General features: G+C 40.3%; 2 protein-coding genes across 2 annotated transcripts in view; both read left to right on the forward strand.

Moving 5' to 3' along the window:
- LOC311578389 (olfactory receptor 52I1-like) overlaps positions 1–16,830 on the forward strand; it is a 32,326-nt gene extending 15,496 nt beyond the window's left edge. Inside the window, exon 2 of the mRNA XM_084748216.1 lies at positions 15,850–16,830. Within this exon, the coding sequence (XP_084604342.1) occupies positions 15,850–16,826 (977 nt within the window). The 3' untranslated portion in view covers positions 16,827–16,830. The remainder of the gene's footprint in view (positions 1–15,849) is intronic.
- Positions 3,785–7,149, forward strand: LOC311581153 (olfactory receptor 51H1-like). Its single transcript, XM_084753181.1, has one exon. The coding sequence runs from the start codon at positions 4,500–4,502 to the stop codon at positions 5,445–5,447; it is 948 nt and encodes a 315-aa protein (XP_084609307.1). The 5' UTR covers positions 3,785–4,499; the 3' UTR covers positions 5,448–7,149.
- Positions 16,831–17,048: the final 218 nt, after the last annotated feature.

A 17,048-nucleotide genomic window follows, 5' to 3' on the forward strand; every position in this document is an offset into this window, starting at 1 on the left:
TTGCTCAACTATATTCATAGGAGCTTTATTCATAATAGCCAGAAACTGGAAACAATCTAGAAGCCCCTCAAACAATGGATAAAGAGAATGTGATACTTCTACCAATGGAGTATTACTTAGTAGTTAAAAATGACATTATGAATTTTGTAGGCAAATTGATGTAATCAGAAAAAAATCATCCTTAGTGAGGCAACCCAATCAGGAGTATGGTATGTACTCACTTATAGGTAGAGATTAGCTGTTAAGTAAATGATAATCATGATGCAATCCACAGACCCAGAAAGGCTAAATGACAAGGAGGGCAATAGGGGAGGCCCATGGATCTCCCTAGGAAGAGAAAGGAGAATAGATTTTATGTGTGGACTGGACAAGGGTGAGATTGGGAATAGGAGGGATCAGGTGAGCGGGCACGGACAGCGGGAGAGAGTAGAGGAACTATGGCTGGAACTGGAGGGCATTTGGGGGATAATGTGGAAACCTAGTGGAGTAGAAAATTCCAGGACTTTATGAGGGTGACCCTAGTGAGGACTGTTCATAATTTATGATATGGAGCCTGAGAAGGTCATCTTCTGTAGCCAGGCAAGTGGTGGGACTGGGGCACCAAGACAGCCATAAAAACCTTTGACCTACAATCTAACCTGCTTGCAAGATGTGGTGTGTCAATGGAGGTGCATAACTCTGGTCTAATTTCAGGCCCATGCCAGGAAAGGGAGCCTCTGCCAAACACTGCCTTGATGACTAGGAGCTAGAGGCTAAATAGGCCCAGAGACCTAGGATAGGAGGAAAAATCAAAAAAATGATTCCTAATGATACTCTACTATAGTCACAGGTTGGCGCCTAGCCCAGTTGTCATCAAGGAGGCTTCCTCCTGCAGCTGATGGAAGCAGATGCAGAGACCCACACTGTAACACTGGATCCCTCTTCTTGGTTCTCAGGAAACCTGTGGAAGAGGGGAATGAAGGATTCTGGGAGCTAGAGAGGTGAAGGACACCAGGAGAACTCAGACCACAGAATTAGGGGCTCACAGAGACTGAAGGGGAAGTCATGCGTCTGCTCTAGGTCTTCTGCGTATATGTTATGGTTGTTAGCTTTTTTTTTGTTGTTGTTGCGGGACTCCTAACAGTGGGAATACTCTTTTGCTTGTTCTTGGGACTCTTTTCCTCCCACTGGGTTGCCTTGCTCAACTTTGATATGAGAGTTTGTGTCTAGTCTTATTTTATCTTGTTATGCCATGTTTGGCTGATATCCCTGGAAGGCCTGTTCTTTTCTGAAGGAAACTGAGGAGAAGTAGATCAGGGGTAGGGGTAAGGGTGGGGGTATGGGATGCAGAAAAGACTGGAAGAAATGGAGGGAGGGATAACTAGCTGGGATATATTATACAAGAGAAAAATAAGTAAAAAAAAGTCAAACTAACAATAAAAAAAGGGGGGGGAGGAACTAACTTCATTGACAAAAAGGTTCATCACACAAAGTACAAAAGAACTTAGACAAAATAGATTGAAACTATTAACCAGAAAATCCAGCCGCCTTCCACCAATCCAAAGAGCTTTGTGTTTCTGATGAATGGAATCTAGGCAATTTTTCCTCCCATTCAAAATTAAGTGAACCCCAGTCCAGTTTCAGGGCAAACTATGATATCGTCACTAAGACTGAGAATGGCTTTAAAGGCAGAATACTTGGACTCAAAGAGGACGGACTCTTATGAATGAGTGATGTAACAAGAGGTGTGTGTGTGTGTGTGTGTGTGTGTGTGTGTGTGTGTGTGTGTAACAGAGATAGAACACAAATAAATATAAAGTGAAAATTTTGGTTTCTGTTGTCTAGAAGGGGGTTAGTTATTGATAAAATGATGACAGAATAGGCTAAGTGGCTGCACACCACTCCTCAAGGGATGTTTTCCAGAGCACCTGCAAAAATCCCTGTAGAATCACGTTGGGTGTAGACACCCACAGAGATCTCAGTCATCTTCATAAATACGTTGCAAGCTAGTCTCAGGGAAGAGCGAAGCCAAGATAATTCATAACTGGAGCACCAGGATTGACACAGGTAGGGAAAGGCATATTTTGTTATGTCTTTTATGTAGGCAAATTGTATACAAGATACTTTATGTGTGTTTTGAACATCAAATCCTCAGAGCATTCTAAGAGGGATTATAATTAGGACAGAGAGAAGAGTGTAGAAGGTCATGCTCCATGAAATGCTATGGCGGATGCTAGGATGGAATGCTAAGGGGGAAATAGGAAGTAAAACATACCTGCTTTCACTAGGAATAAAAGACACACACAGAAGGAGAGAATATAGAGCATGGAGAAGTTGGAATAAAGATGAGATTGAGGAATAGAAGGATTTAAATAGAGAGATGGGATAAAGAAGGATATGAATTCTTAAGTAAAATTGTGAAAAGGGAAAGATGCAGAATAAGGACAGGACCGACACAGGACAGGACAGGGTAAAGGCAGTAAAAGGGAGGGGAAAAGAAGAACCAGCTATTTGCCTACAGAAGTGATTCAGCTGGCTCTGAGGGTTTCATCAAAGTTACTTAAGACTCTTGAAGAACTTCCCAAGCAAACCGCCTCAAGGGATGCCCTCCTGATCATTATGGAGAGCGATTGCCTGGAGGGAGGGACCAACAGGCCCTGGCAAGAGAAGGGCTGCTATGTAGCATGCAAAGCATCTCCACGCACCATTCTCAGAACACAGCCAGAGCACTAGACAGGTGCCATAAAGTGTTTGCTTAGCGCTGACCATTTACTTGGAGAAAAGCCTAGATTCTGGTTACAAGGCAGAGTGGTTTTGCAAGGGGACATGGATTCTACCTTTCAAGGATCCCAAGAGATCAGAATCTGAAAAAAAAAACTTGCTTGTAATCATGAATCCCATGTAGCAATTATGCATCTCCCAATAGAAATGGAGCAGAAGGAGCAGGTTTATGGCCCTGACTGACACCTTCGGAACTGGTTCACAGCTCTTGAGATTGTATTCCTCTCGTTTTTTCTTTCTCAAATATGTGTGTGAGAAAACTCCATTACTACTAACCTCATAAGTGTCCCATTTATTTTCTGTGGCCTGAGAAGATATTTTCCCTTGGTTGATAATTATCAACTCATAGAAAGAAGATAGGGGAGGCATTTGAAGGTTTTCAAGAATCCTTGGAAAAGCCTGATATTTAATAATTTTAATCCATTTATTATTTTTTCCTTCACCACACTAAACATATGAAAATGATTGTATATTCTTCACTTATGCTCTATGAAGTGATGAATAATGAAATATTTTTCATCTACTGTGTTTAATTTAGTAGTTCAGAAATATGTAAAGTATATGCAATATTTAATTAGTTACATTCATTTATAAGAAAACAGGATCCCAGCATGTGAAAACAGCATACCAAAGAGTTTTAAGCTCCTGCTAACACTTGGAAAAGGGTTGCTTGGTACAGGTAAATTGGCTAGGCGAAGAGAAACATGTGGACAGACACCACAAGGAAGTTGGAAAAGTCATTATCTAGAAACTTTGTATCAGAAGGATCTCAGTAAGATCCAGAAACTAAAAATTTGGCTGGATTGAAGGGACCAAACAAAAGAGAAACTGGTGTAAATTGCTAGAGATACAGAGGTTGGGTGGTAGCTGGTTACACAGGCAGGTACATTGAGACTTTGATAGTGGAATTTGTGACTCTTTTCTACGCACATCAGCCACTTTTATAGGAAAACTTGTTTATGATTAATAAGCTAGATTTCTAGAAAAATAGTTTTTAACTTCAGAATGAAAAAATATGCTGAGAGAGGTTTAGATGCAGGGAAAAATGGCATAGGGAGTCTGACATAAGAGATCCACATTATTTATTAGCTATAAGAACAGAAAGAAAGCAATCAGGCAAGGTGGTACATGCCTGTAATCCCAGCATTTATCAGGCAGAGACAGGAGTATCACAAGTTCAAGATGAATCCCTTTGATCTTTGAGACTTTGTTTCAAACCTCCCCCTCCACCAAAAAAGAACGGGAAGAGACTTTTCACCTGTTTCACAGGTAAATTTGGAGGTGAATTAAACTTTACTTGAATAAAGTTTCCCATATTGGCCCCCAGAATTCTGGTGTGCCAAGAGAATCAGAAAATAAAATTTGTATACATTTTTATGTATCTTATTCTCTTTTATTTGCTGCCTTAAAATTAGGTCTGTAAAAATTGTATATTTTGACATCTATGTATCCAGTAAGGGATCTATCATGAAATATAGTCCATTAGGAACACAGTGGTTTAAGGGCATAGTAAAGCAACACACTCCAAGAGAAAGAAAGTCATTCCATGTCTCTAGGAAGCTGAAGTACAAAGTGGAACAGATAATACCTAGGCACTATTTGCTAACCCAATTACTTTCTCTGTTGTATTTGCCTGTCCATAAAGCCATTTGCTTATCTCATATGAGACTATCTTTTCAATTTAGGAGCTACAAGCCAAATGAAAGAGTCCAGCTCCATCCAGTGGTGAGATCACCAAGATGAACTCCAATGCTTCCCAAACCAATCACCACAGTTTCATTCTGACAGGCATCCCAGGGATGCCAGAAAAGAACCCATGGATGGCCTTTCCCCTGGGGTTTCTCTACACACTAACCCTCCTGGGAAATGGCACCATCCTAGCAGTTGTCAAGGTAGAGCAGAGCCTCCATGAGCCCATGTACTACTTCCTCTGCATCTTGGCTCTGACCGATGTCAGTCTCTCCATGTCCACCTTGCCCACTATGCTCAGTGTCTTCTGGTTCAACGCCCCCGAGATTCCCTTTGATGCATGCATCACCCAGATGTTCTTTATTCATGGATTTGGAGGAGTAGAATCTGGAGTCTTAATGTCCATGGCCTTTGACAGATTTGTGGCGATCCGAGACCCTCTGCGTTATGCTTCCATCCTCACTCATGGCGTTATTGGAAAGATTGGACTGGTTGTCTTTGCCCGGGCAGTCTGTATGGTCTTCCCTGTGCCCTTTCTTATAAAACGGCTGCCCTTCTGTCGTTCTAATGTCTTATCTCACTCATACTGTCTTCACCAAGATGCAATGAGGTTAGCCTGTGCCAGCACCCGTGTCAACAGCCTCTACGGCCTCATCGTCGTCATCCTCACATTAGGGCTCGATGCTCTCACTATTCTCTTCTCTTACGTACTCATCCTGAAGACAGTGCTGGGCATTGCTTCCCGGGCCGAGAGGCTCAAAGCCCTCAACACCTGCCTCTCGCACATCTGTGCTGTGCTTCTCTTTTATATCCCACTTATCGGTGCCACCATGATCCACAGATTTGGGAAACATTTATCACCAGTTGTGCATATGCTCATGGCCAATATCTACCTTCTCCTTCCCCCTGTGCTGAACCCCATTGTCTACAGTGTGAAGACCAAGCAGATACGTAGACGGATCATCCAAGTGTTCCAAGGGAAAAAGAACATGGCCTAGTGGGTGGAGTAATATACTAGGTACAGAATATGTACACAGTGGAAAAACCAACAGTTCACATTTAGCAGCTACAGTGAAGTCAGATTTTGCACAGACAGTAATATACAAGGTCAAGAAAGGTTTTTACAGACAAAACACAGGTAATTCTTGTTCTGTTTTACATATTGCAATGCATGCATTTGATATGTGGTATCATAAAATCCAATTTAATTGAGTAACATCCTTTTTATTCCTTGAAAGTAGAGATGAACATAACCTATGACAAACTGATTAGATAGATAATATAAGCCTCTATTCCTATATTGTTAAGAATTATTTTAATTGTGTAGTTTTCCATCAGTTGTCTGTATTTGTAAAAGTAACCTCTATCAAACGTATTGGTTCTCCAACTAATTAAAATTATTTTATTTACTTATCAATTATGAAATAATCATACCAAGAAAGGTCCAATAAATCCTATAGTAATTCTGAAGAAATAGTCATGTAAAATACACTTTTATTCTGGAACTAGGCCCATAGAAAAAGCTAACCAATTTCAAGAGATCAGCCCAAACACCTATGAGCAAATGATCTCAAAGTAATAAAACTATATCCATATATGTAATGATTATAATTAAAGAATAACAGGCTATGAATTTTGGAAGAAGTGGGAGGAACACAGGAGGAACTGGAGGAAGAAAAGGGAGGAGATTGATGTAAATAAAGTACTCATATATACAATTCTTCCAAGATAGATAAAATTAAAAATATTTCTATTTTTAAGTAGAGAAAAAACTGTTATAGGATCAAACTACATTTCTCTATATCTAGGTGTCCATTGAATGAGATGTGTCTATGATGCAACTAAATCAGATACATTTCAGTTCTTAATATATGCCTTCTTTTAGTGGCATCACTTCTTTTTATATTTAACATATTTCTGTATTTTCTTTCACACACTTAGGGAAGTAATAATATCCTGCCTTTTCTCTCTTGACCCAATAAAAATGGACAATTTTTCATGCATACTGGATGATTCTTGGTCTTTGTATAAGGCAGCAAAAATTCTTATTAGACGTGTTTCTTTTATTGTCTGAGAATTGCATACATGCATATAATATGTTTTAGAGGAAATCTACACTTCAGTCTCTTATTAAAAATCTTCCCTACACCAATTATCACTTCCCCTCCCAATTTCATGTGATCATTTTTTAAAAACCATTGGATCCCCTTAATACTGCTAGTATGTAAATTGGTGTAGGGACATATAATGGAGCATCCTATCTGAGGCTGCATCTCTGAAGAAAACTGACCCTCTTTCCCTCCCTCTCATTGCCATCGGATTGGCAGAGTTCCTCAGCTGGGGAGAGAGGGAGTTCATGACTCCCTCTTCCATGTATGATTGGATTTTGGCAAGCGTGGTCTTGTGTAGATCTTGTTCATGCAGTCATGGCAACTGTCAGTCAGTTGTGTGCAATGGCCTTGCCATGTCCGGAAAACATTGTTTTGAAGTAGTCATTCACTACTTTGGGATCTTTCAGGTTTTCTGCCGCTTCTGAGATGATCCATAAGTCTTGAGGGGAAGAGGAATGGTATATATGTCCCATTTAGGGCCAAACACTCCGTAATCTCTTGTTCTCTGCACATTGACCAGCTGTGAGACTCTCCATTAACCACCATCTACTGCAAAAAGAAGCTTCTTTGATGAAGGTCAAGAGATGCACCACTCTATTATAAAGATAAACACGTAGGAAACAATTTAACACTGTTTCTATTTAGCAGAATAATATTAGGTTCTCCCTTAGAATCTATGAACTATTCAACCAGTGGCTCTTAATCTATTTAACAATACTAGAAATATTTTGTGTGTGTGTGTGTGTGTGTGTGTGTGTGTGTGTGTGTGTGTGTGTGTGTGTGTGTGTGGCAGGCTTTAAATCCAGCTAGAAAGCCAGTTGTTACTCCTCTAATATTTGTGCCACTACTGCACCAGTGGGTCTATCTTGCCAGATCAATTGTTATTGCAGACTGCAGTGTTCACATCTGAGTCACATCTGATTACTGTTCCCCAAGAACAGTGTGCACAGCGCCTTACAAACCATGAAAGCTGGCTTCTAGGGACAAAGCTTCTGGATCAGTACCAGCCTGAATTCTCTGGGTCCTGTAATTCAAATATGTTGACTCTTCATCAATAAGGTCTCACTATCAAGCTCTGGAGGGTGATCAAGAACAGTGGCAATACTTTATAATGTTCTGGAAATTTTTGGAATTCCAACAACTCAAAAAGAGATAAGCACTAGTTGGCGCTAAGCTTTTAGTTTTACAGCCTATGGTGTCTGCTAATGGCATTGCTCCTTCAACTCATTATGAGGTAACTCCATTCAAACTATTTTTTATATGTGTGTGAGTATATATTTTGTGCAATTTCTAAATTAGCAGGTTTCTCTGGCTTTTTTCAGGAGTCTTTACTGTTGGTTATAATTTCTTAGCCCCTTCTTCGATTTTGCTTTCTCATCCCTCACCCTCTTAATGTATCCTACTCAATTATTACTTTTTCTCCCTTAATAGCATTTGTGACGTATCCCTCCACCCCTTGAAATCATTTTCATAGCCCATTACTTGTTCTCTGACAGCTGTGGGCATTCCAGTTTAAAATACACAAATTCAAAAGTTCAATACTAAGTTATTGTATATGAAATACATGAAAGAGAACACGTGACATTTATATTTCTGAGTCTGTGCTACTTCAGTCAGTATAATGCTTTCCAGTTCCATCTACTTACATGCAAATTTCATAATTTATTTTTCTTCATAGCTGAATGAATTTCCATAACCTATATGTATCACATTTTTGTTAGCCATTCATCAATTGGTGGATATCAAGGCTGTTCAACTTCCTGGTTATTGTGAATAGAGCAACAGTGAACAGAGATACTAAGTAAATATTTCTACAGTACGAGTTAGAGTTATTTGGGTATATGTCAGGACTTGTATAGTTTATCATACAGAAGATCTATCTATAGCTTTTTGAGGATCCTCCAGACCAATATCCATAGTAGTGGTTCCAATCCTATTTTCCACAATATCCAAGAGATCATTTAAAAATTCTTAAATATTTCCATTAGAGTATGATAAAAATTCAAAGCAGTCTCACATAACCCCCTTACCCTGCGGTCCCAGTTTTTTGAGAAAGGGCTTCTCCTTGAAATTGCTCTGCAGGTCAGGCTAGCCTTGAACTCATAAAGATTTGCCTGCCTCTGCCTCCCAATTTCTGGGATTAAATGTGTGTGTCACCATTGCCTGTTTCAAAGTAATTTTATTCTGCAGTTCTCTGATGGATAAGGACATTGTACTTGTAGGACTCAGGAAACGCAAAGCAACCATTGGTGGGGAGGAGGGAGACGTATTTGAACATAAGCTAACAAACAACTTAGCCATTTCTATATCTTCTTTTGAGAATTGTTTTCTTCCATGCCTCATCTTTTATTTGAGCTGTTTGTGGCTCTGTAGACTGCCTCGTCATTCACCTGATGGGGTCCTTGAAGTACTGAAGCTTTTAGTTTTGTGATGTTCCATTTGTCAATTGTTGTTGGTCTTAATTTCTGCACTACTGGAGCCCTATTCAGGAAATTATTACATGCACCCATGTTTCAAAAAAAAAATACATGTGTTCTCTACCTTACCTGGTCCTCTAATTAATTCAGGGCATCAGGATTTATACTGGAGTCCTTCATCCATTGGAATTGAGTTTTATACAAAGTGAGAGATAGCTTCATTCCTTTATATGCTGCTATCAAGTTGGACTAACATAATCTTTTCTCCTATATGTACTTTGGGCCTCTTTGTCAAACAACAACAACAACAACAACAACAACAACAACAACACAACAACAGCAACAACAGTCCCAGGTAGGTGTAGGACTGTGGGCTCATGTCTGGATCCTCAGTTCTATCCCATTGATCAATGTGTCTGTTTTTGTGCCAGTGCCATGCTGTGTTTGATAACCACGGCTTGTAGTATAACAGGAAATCAGGGACAGACATGCTTCCAGCAGTGCTTCTAATGTTTAGGATGGTTTTGGTTGTCTTGTCCGTTTTGTGTTTCCAGATGAATTTTAAGGTTATGCTTTCACTCTTTGTGAATTATAGTACTGGAATTTCATTGAATATATAGATTACTTTTGATAGGCTGGCTGTCTTCACACAGAGGGACAGGGAGTTAGGAAGCTGCTGTGATAGGCAGACTGATTGGGAGAGGGAGCGTGACTAGGTAATAAAGGCGGTGAACTTCCAAAGTGGCCATCTTCTTCCTTAACCTCTAGACCTGAGACAAAATCCTGGCAGCTTAAAATAAAGGCCTGGTAGGCTCTTGTCTCTAAGCAGCAAGACCCCTGCTAGTGGAATGGGTCAGTAAGTTCAAGGCAGGATCAAGGCATGTTACACAACAGTTGTGGGCCAATCAACTATCCTATTTTTCTTCAAATTAACCAACCAGAAAATTAGGAGAGTAAAACTCTTCAAAGACTTAAACAAACAAACAAACAGACAAACAATCAAGAAAACAAACACATTTCCTGAAAAGAGACTGGATTTTGGCTTTCCGAGTCTGCTGTGTGAGGAGTCTTCATCTTCATGTGTGTTTCCTCAACCTCAATAAATACCTTCCCTTGCTGATTCTATCTGCTCCTGTTTATGGTGTTTATGATTTCTTCATTGCTGCCTGTTACGCTCAAAGCTTTTCTACCATTTAAATCTTTAATTGGTGGGGAAATGAACCCAATTAAGATCCCAGGCTGTATCAACAGTACTAATCCTAACAACCAATAAGCATTGGAGGACTCTCCATCTTCTGATTTCAAAACCATCAACAACTATCTTATTTTTCCACACATTTACCCAACTGTCCATGCTAGGCAAATGCTCTACCACTGAGCTGTGTGCACAGACCCTCACATAATACTTTGTTTTTGAGATAGGATCTCACTGTGTAGCTCTGGCTAGCTTGAAACCCAGGAGATAGGCAAGACTAGTCTTGAACTCAGAGATCCTTGTCTGCTCAAAGAGAAATTTAGAACAGAATGTCATGAGAAATACTTAATGGGTAGAGGCCATCATGAATCTCCAGAAGAAACTGAGGAACACTGAAGTGAATTTTAGATCAGTTATACTGTTAGTCTGAACAGTGAGATGCACTAATGACTAGACTCTAACTTTGGAGTCTCCGATTTCCTAGCTCTATGACTTCTGTTGCACATTACCTATAACATATAGACATTACAATGGTAACAAAATGAAAGGGTTGAGGATGGAATGAGAAAACACTGTGAAAATCTCTCTGGGTACATACAGGCTTTCCATCAAACCCTTTGTTTTCTTTCAAGATGAACTCTATTTTATCAGACTGGTGTATAGGTCCCTTCTGAGACCTGAAGAAACAAAGCCTGTTTAATTCACTAGGAATCTGACCTATCTTGCAGTCTGGGAAGATCTAGATGAAACCTAGAGAAAAGCCAGAACTCCAGAGGATTTATAACATTTAGTCCTGGGCAGAGCCCAAGGGAACCTCGGTGCCCGGGGAAAAGGCTAGGTGATAGACTAGTGGGAGGAAGGATCCCAGTGGGAGGTCTTTGAAAAGGACAATTCTGATCTCTATTCTCCATTGTTTTCTTTGGTCTCCTGTGATACTCTGCTTCTGAGAAGGGCCTTGAATAAATCTCATTTCTTTTAGGCAAAAGAAATATGTATCATCACGCATAGATAATTAGAGAAAGTTAAGTAAACAAAACTCTGGCATGTAGGTAACTGAAACGGGAAGTTGGGCTGATGCAGCCTAGAGGTCATGATCACCCTGGAAAGAAAAATTCCCGTTCTCTGCCAAACTGTAGAGGTTGTCCAGGTTTGGAAGGTACTGCCAACACAAAACGCTTCTGCTGGAGGTGATGAATGATTGGAGGCGGTGAGAGAGTGAACAGGAATACAAAACTACTTGTGTTTAAAGCAGAAGGAAGCTCAACTTTGAAAAAATGGGCAGACAGCTTTTAAGACAAAGAGGAGCTATGAGAAAAGACTATGCTAGATAGACTGAGCATCAGTGGGTTTGGGTTGTGGGGAGAAGCACGGGGGGCAGGCACACAGCATTATCATTGGCAGCACTTTCACCTTCAATGCAATATAAAAACTAAAAAATTAAGGAGGCAGTTACTGCTGCTGAAAGGGTCACAAGAGTGGCAGCAGATTTTGGATTGAGGCCAATGCTGATCTTTACAAGAATAATATACTTTATAATAGTTTGAGTAAGATAAAAATTTTAGAGAAAAATGACCAAGTGAAATGTTTATTCTTGGAAAAGGCTTTTACACATGCAACCCTCTTCAAGTCATGATTATTAGGGAATGGAAATAATTTTAGAAGATCATAGAAAAATGTGATGAGGTGAGGTTGTCTGGGCTGGAGAGAGGAAGACTTGGCCGTGCATAATCAGACCAGGCCATTGGCAAAAAGGTAGATTTCTACCAGGCAACCAGGTAGGAAGGTCTTGGGGTCAAGGATGAATGGTGCAGTGGGAACTGTGGATTTCTGGGGTTCTCCTCAAAACTATAGATAGTGATGCTGGACCTCGCATTTGTGGCACCCGAGGCAGACACAGCAGCTTAGTGTTATTTCCACTCTTCAACCACGGTTCTGTTTCGACTGCTTTCGTCTGTTCTTTTACTGAGGTTGTCTCACTCCTGTGGCTACACACACAGCAAGGTTCCCATGGGCCTATCATATCCGTCGGTCTCTGTTGTTAAATGGCTTTTCCCTGACTTCATGGTTTGTCTGTTTCAAAGTTTCATAATTTTCATTGAGATCTCACACATTTGGTTTTGCAGATAATTCCTGAAGATTCTGTTCAAAGTGGCTGCAGGCAGGTGGGTGTCAGGCCAGTTAGTGCTTAACTGTCTAGGACTGACACTGAAGTGGCAAGTGTCTGTCATACAGTTAGGATGGAGAACCAGGTAAGTGTTTTTCTAATGCTTAGATAAGGGAGAAAATGTCTTCTGTAGTGGGATGGAATTCCAAGTACAGATGCCCACTGGTCTGATCTCTATAGTTTTTCAGGGAGGAACCAGACACTCAGAAGAGAAATTAAAGAGGGGATAATTGAGTAAGAATATAGAGCTTTATCTTGAAACCCTTTCCTGATTAAAGGTCATGGGAATTAGTGGCTAGTCAGCTTAGTCTCATACCTTGTGAGTTCCTAGATTTTATTTGTCTATTATTAAGTGAACACAAGGCACACAACTGAGGCGATCACCTACTAGGCTGAGGCTTTAGCGATGCAATATTTAGATAAGAGATTTGACGGAGGGAGTTAAGTAGACTTAATATAGTCTTGTCCATATTTGGGATCTCAAGTCTAGTTCTGGGCTAAGCTGACTGTCAATTTCCCTTGGGTGTGTAATACTGTTGAGAGTAATAGATTGAATAGTGAAAAGTATCAATTTAACTGCCAAGAAGATTCTTATCAAACCCACTTCCAAACCATCCTCTTATATTTGGAAGAATTTTTATACGACTTCTTATACTTTGCTATCATAGATGAGTTGTTAAGTACATGGACAAGTACCCTTTCCACTGAAGTGATAGTGAAAACACTCAAACAGCGTTCCCCAAACAGAGAGCAAATTACAGATTAAACCCTCTGTGTGTGTGTGTGTGTGTGTGTGTGTCCCTGGATGAGATATCTTCCAGTGGCAGATCAAAAGGTGACAGGAGAAAACTTTCAGGCAGTGCATGCTTAAAAAAAAAAGGTCTCTGAGTCACACCATTTGAGTTTGTTATTTAGAGCAATTTATAGGTTTAACCCATGCAAAGTAATTACAATTAGTTATACTTTATTGAGCACCAATGTACTGAGAATGCTGCTAAACACCGAACATCTTTGAATATAGGGACATCTGCAGTGGTAGCCCATTGGAGGCCAAGGAGGGAATCTTCAGGTGTACTCATTTAAGGATTATAGTGAGGGTAATCTGGACATGTTGGCTTATGCAGGATAAGCAATGTTGTTTTTTTTTACTTTCTATGCTTTATTGGACACCTACTGCTCAAACGAGCATAAGTACTTTGCCTAGCATTTCATTTAAGTTCACATACCTCTTTGATATGGGGATGATCATTTCTATCCCTCCAATGTGCAAATTAAGGGTTGGAAGGTTTACATGATTTGATCAAGGCAAATAGCTAGCAAGTGACAAACTAGGTTTTTTTGCTCTGAACAATTAGATTTTGAGCCACTGCTATTAGCCACTCAGTTTTTCTGTCTCTAAATGGCATATCTCTAATAACATACTTTGCATGAGACAATAGGAGGTTTTTTCTGGTGCTGTGCTCTAGGAAAAATTCAGGATTTCTAGATGACCCAGCAAAATTTCCAGGTCTGAATGATATAATGAGATCAAAGGGGCCTTGTGTGATGTGTTCTCAGAAGACTGTGGGTCTGTACACACATGCAAGTACCACGTAAAATCACAGAAAATGAGCAACTTAAAGGGAAGACAAGTAAAGGGTTATAATACAGGAATGTGATGGAAGTGCAGATTCTTTGTTTCAGGACATCTGGGAAAGGCTTTATGTATCTTGTGACCTGGTAGTACCTGGAGGAGGAAAATGCAGGGCAAAGGCAAACACTGCTCAGGTTCTGGACTCGCAGTTGTTTTTTCTCAACCAAAACTGTCCAGCTAAATCTGTAATACTTTTTGGATAAGTATCCATAGCGTTTTCTTGACTTTAATGCTATGTCAAATATACTGCTAGGAGTTAGTGCTGGAAACACCTATATGGGAACCTTAAGTTGACTATATGACGTTGTATGATTTTACACGAAGAATCTTCTCATCTAAGTATTTAAGTCAATTGTTTTATATGGATATTTGTTGTATATTACCAAATGTAGAAATTAACTCATAAGTGGTGTTTTTCATCTTAGTATGATCATATACTGTTTTCTTTAAAACATGTTTTACTTTCACAAGGATAAAGTTTCCTGGGTCTATGGAATGCCTTGGTACTTTATCATGAAAAGGGGAAAACCATATTGAAGAGCAGAAAAGTTATAGAAAGCATCATTTCTATGTGTGTTTGAAGGATTAAAGCATAATTATTTACTCTAGTAACTGAAACTACTCCAAGGAAATTGAGCTTCAAATTTAGAAAATTATAAATAATTCAAAAGCATTGCCTTATATCGAACGTGGTTATGTAATTTTCTAATTTCCTGAATCTGTATTTTCCATATAATGCATTTCTGACTAACAGAAATGTTTTTTCATCATTACTCTAGGTATTATTCCAAGGAGACATAATATTACATCTAACCTCAATAAGTTTGCTTAATTCAGCAATGAGAAAAAAGGCAAATTCCTCTGATTATTCATTATGCTGAAGTATCTGACTATAAGGAATACATGAAATGTATCTCCGAATTTTGTTCCACAAACTAGGATCAAACAAAGTTACAAATAAAAGATACATGTTTGAGTGTATACCATAAACCATAGGTAGACTATTGGAATCATAAATTTGAAATCATTATGGACCAACATGATCTCATGAAAGGTTGAAGAAAAATTGAACATGCAATACTTGCCTGAGAATATCTGGAAAGAGGGTGCTGATAGAGATAGAGATAGAGATAGATAGATAGATAGATAGATAAAGAAATAGAAAAAGAGAGAGAAGGAGAGAGAGAGAGAAAGAAAGAGAGAGAGAGAGGAACAGAAAGAAACAGATAGATAGATGAAGGGGGCAGAGAAAGACGGAGAGACAGAGAAAGACAGAGGAAGAGAGCGAGAAAGGAGCAGAAGGGAGAGACCAAGAGACAACCACAGCTACACACATAGACACACACACATAGACACACACACACACACACACACACACACACACACACACACACACATACATACACACACACACACAGAGTTGCTCTTTTAGACATGAATGGATACTAGTGAAGCACAGAACTTTCATAGAATGCAGGGTTATCTTTTAATTTATTTTTAAAAATCAATTCACTTTCCATGCTGATCTTAGCCCGTTCCCTTCTCTCCTCCTGTTTTCACCCTCCCTCTATCTCCCCCCCCCATCTCTCTCCCCTAGTCCTCAGAAAAGGGAGCCCTTCACCCTACCAACTGGCCTCAGTCTAACAGGTCTCATCTGGATTGCCTGTATCCTCTTCCTCTGTGGCCTGACAAGGCTTCCCTGCCAAAAGGACGTGATTGAAGTTTACTTTTAAAATATGTTACATTTTAGGACATAAAAATACCACCCAGATGAAAATACCTCAATAATTTGTGAACATCACACACATATGATTTAATAAGAATGTCACCTCTCCCACAGTACCTTATTAGTTACCAGGAGAGAACAGCAATCTGATCAGTGATGCTGGCGCCATCCCACAACCACACAGTGGATCCCCCTGCCACCTTCTTCCTTGTGGGCATTCCAGGTTTGCAGTCTTCCTATCTTTGGCTGGCCATCTCTCTGAGCGCCATGTACAGCACAGCCCTCTTAGGAAACACCCTCATCATTACTGTCATCTGCATGGACTCCACTCTGCAAGAGCCCATGTACTTCTTCCTATGTGTCCTGGCTGCTGTGGACATTGTGATGGCTTCTTCTGTGGTACCTAAGATGGTGAGCATCTTTAGTTTGGGAGACGACTCCATCGGCTTTAATGCCTGTTTCACTCAGATGTACTTTGTCCACGCAGCCACAGCTGTGGAGACAGGGCTGCTACTGGCCATGGCTTTTGATCGCTACGTGGCCATATGCAAGCCCCTACATTATATGAGAATCCTTACTCCTCAAGTGATGCTGGGAATGAGTGTGACCATCACTGTTAGAGCTGTTGTTTTTATGACTCCACTGAGTTGGATGTTGAGTCATTTGCCGTTCTGTGGCTCCAATGTAGTTCTTCATTCCTACTGTGAACACATGGCTGTAGCCAAGTTGTCATGTGCTGACCCCATGCCCAGCAGTCTCTATAGTCTGATTTTTTCCTCCATCATTGTGGGATCAGATGTGATGTTCATTGCTGCCTCCTATATCTTGATTCTTAGGGCGGTATTTAGTCTGTCCTCAAAGAATGCCCAGCGGAAGGCATTGAGTACATGTGGCTCTCACATTGGGGTCATGGCACTGTACTATCTCCCCGGGATGGCGTCCATCTATGTAGCCTGGCTAGGGCAGGACAAAGTTCCCCTGCACACCCAAGTGCTGTTAGCTGACCTGTACCTGATCATCCCACCCACCTTGAACCCTGTCATCTATGGTATGAGGACCAGGCAAATCCGGGAACGGACATGGAGTCTGCTGACGCATTGCTTCGCTCACCAATCCACTCAAGGTTCATGAACCCAGAGCTTCTGAGAGCTCGAGTGTCCAGCCAACAGCAGATGGCTTTGAGATCTATGGACATGGACTGGTTTCCATGTGTAGTGTGTCCTTGTATAACACTTCCACTTCTCCCTAGAGTTTGATGAAGTGACTACATTTTTCTGGTGTATTTATTTAGAAGCCTTTCTGATTGAAGTTTGGACAAAGAATGGGATTTGGTGTTTTGTTTCTACAATACAA

Source organism: Acomys minous, assembly GCF_964271855.1.
Source record: "Acomys minous genome assembly, chromosome: 2".
In the NCBI taxonomy this organism is placed as follows: Eukaryota; Metazoa; Chordata; class Mammalia; order Rodentia; family Muridae; genus Acomys; species Acomys minous.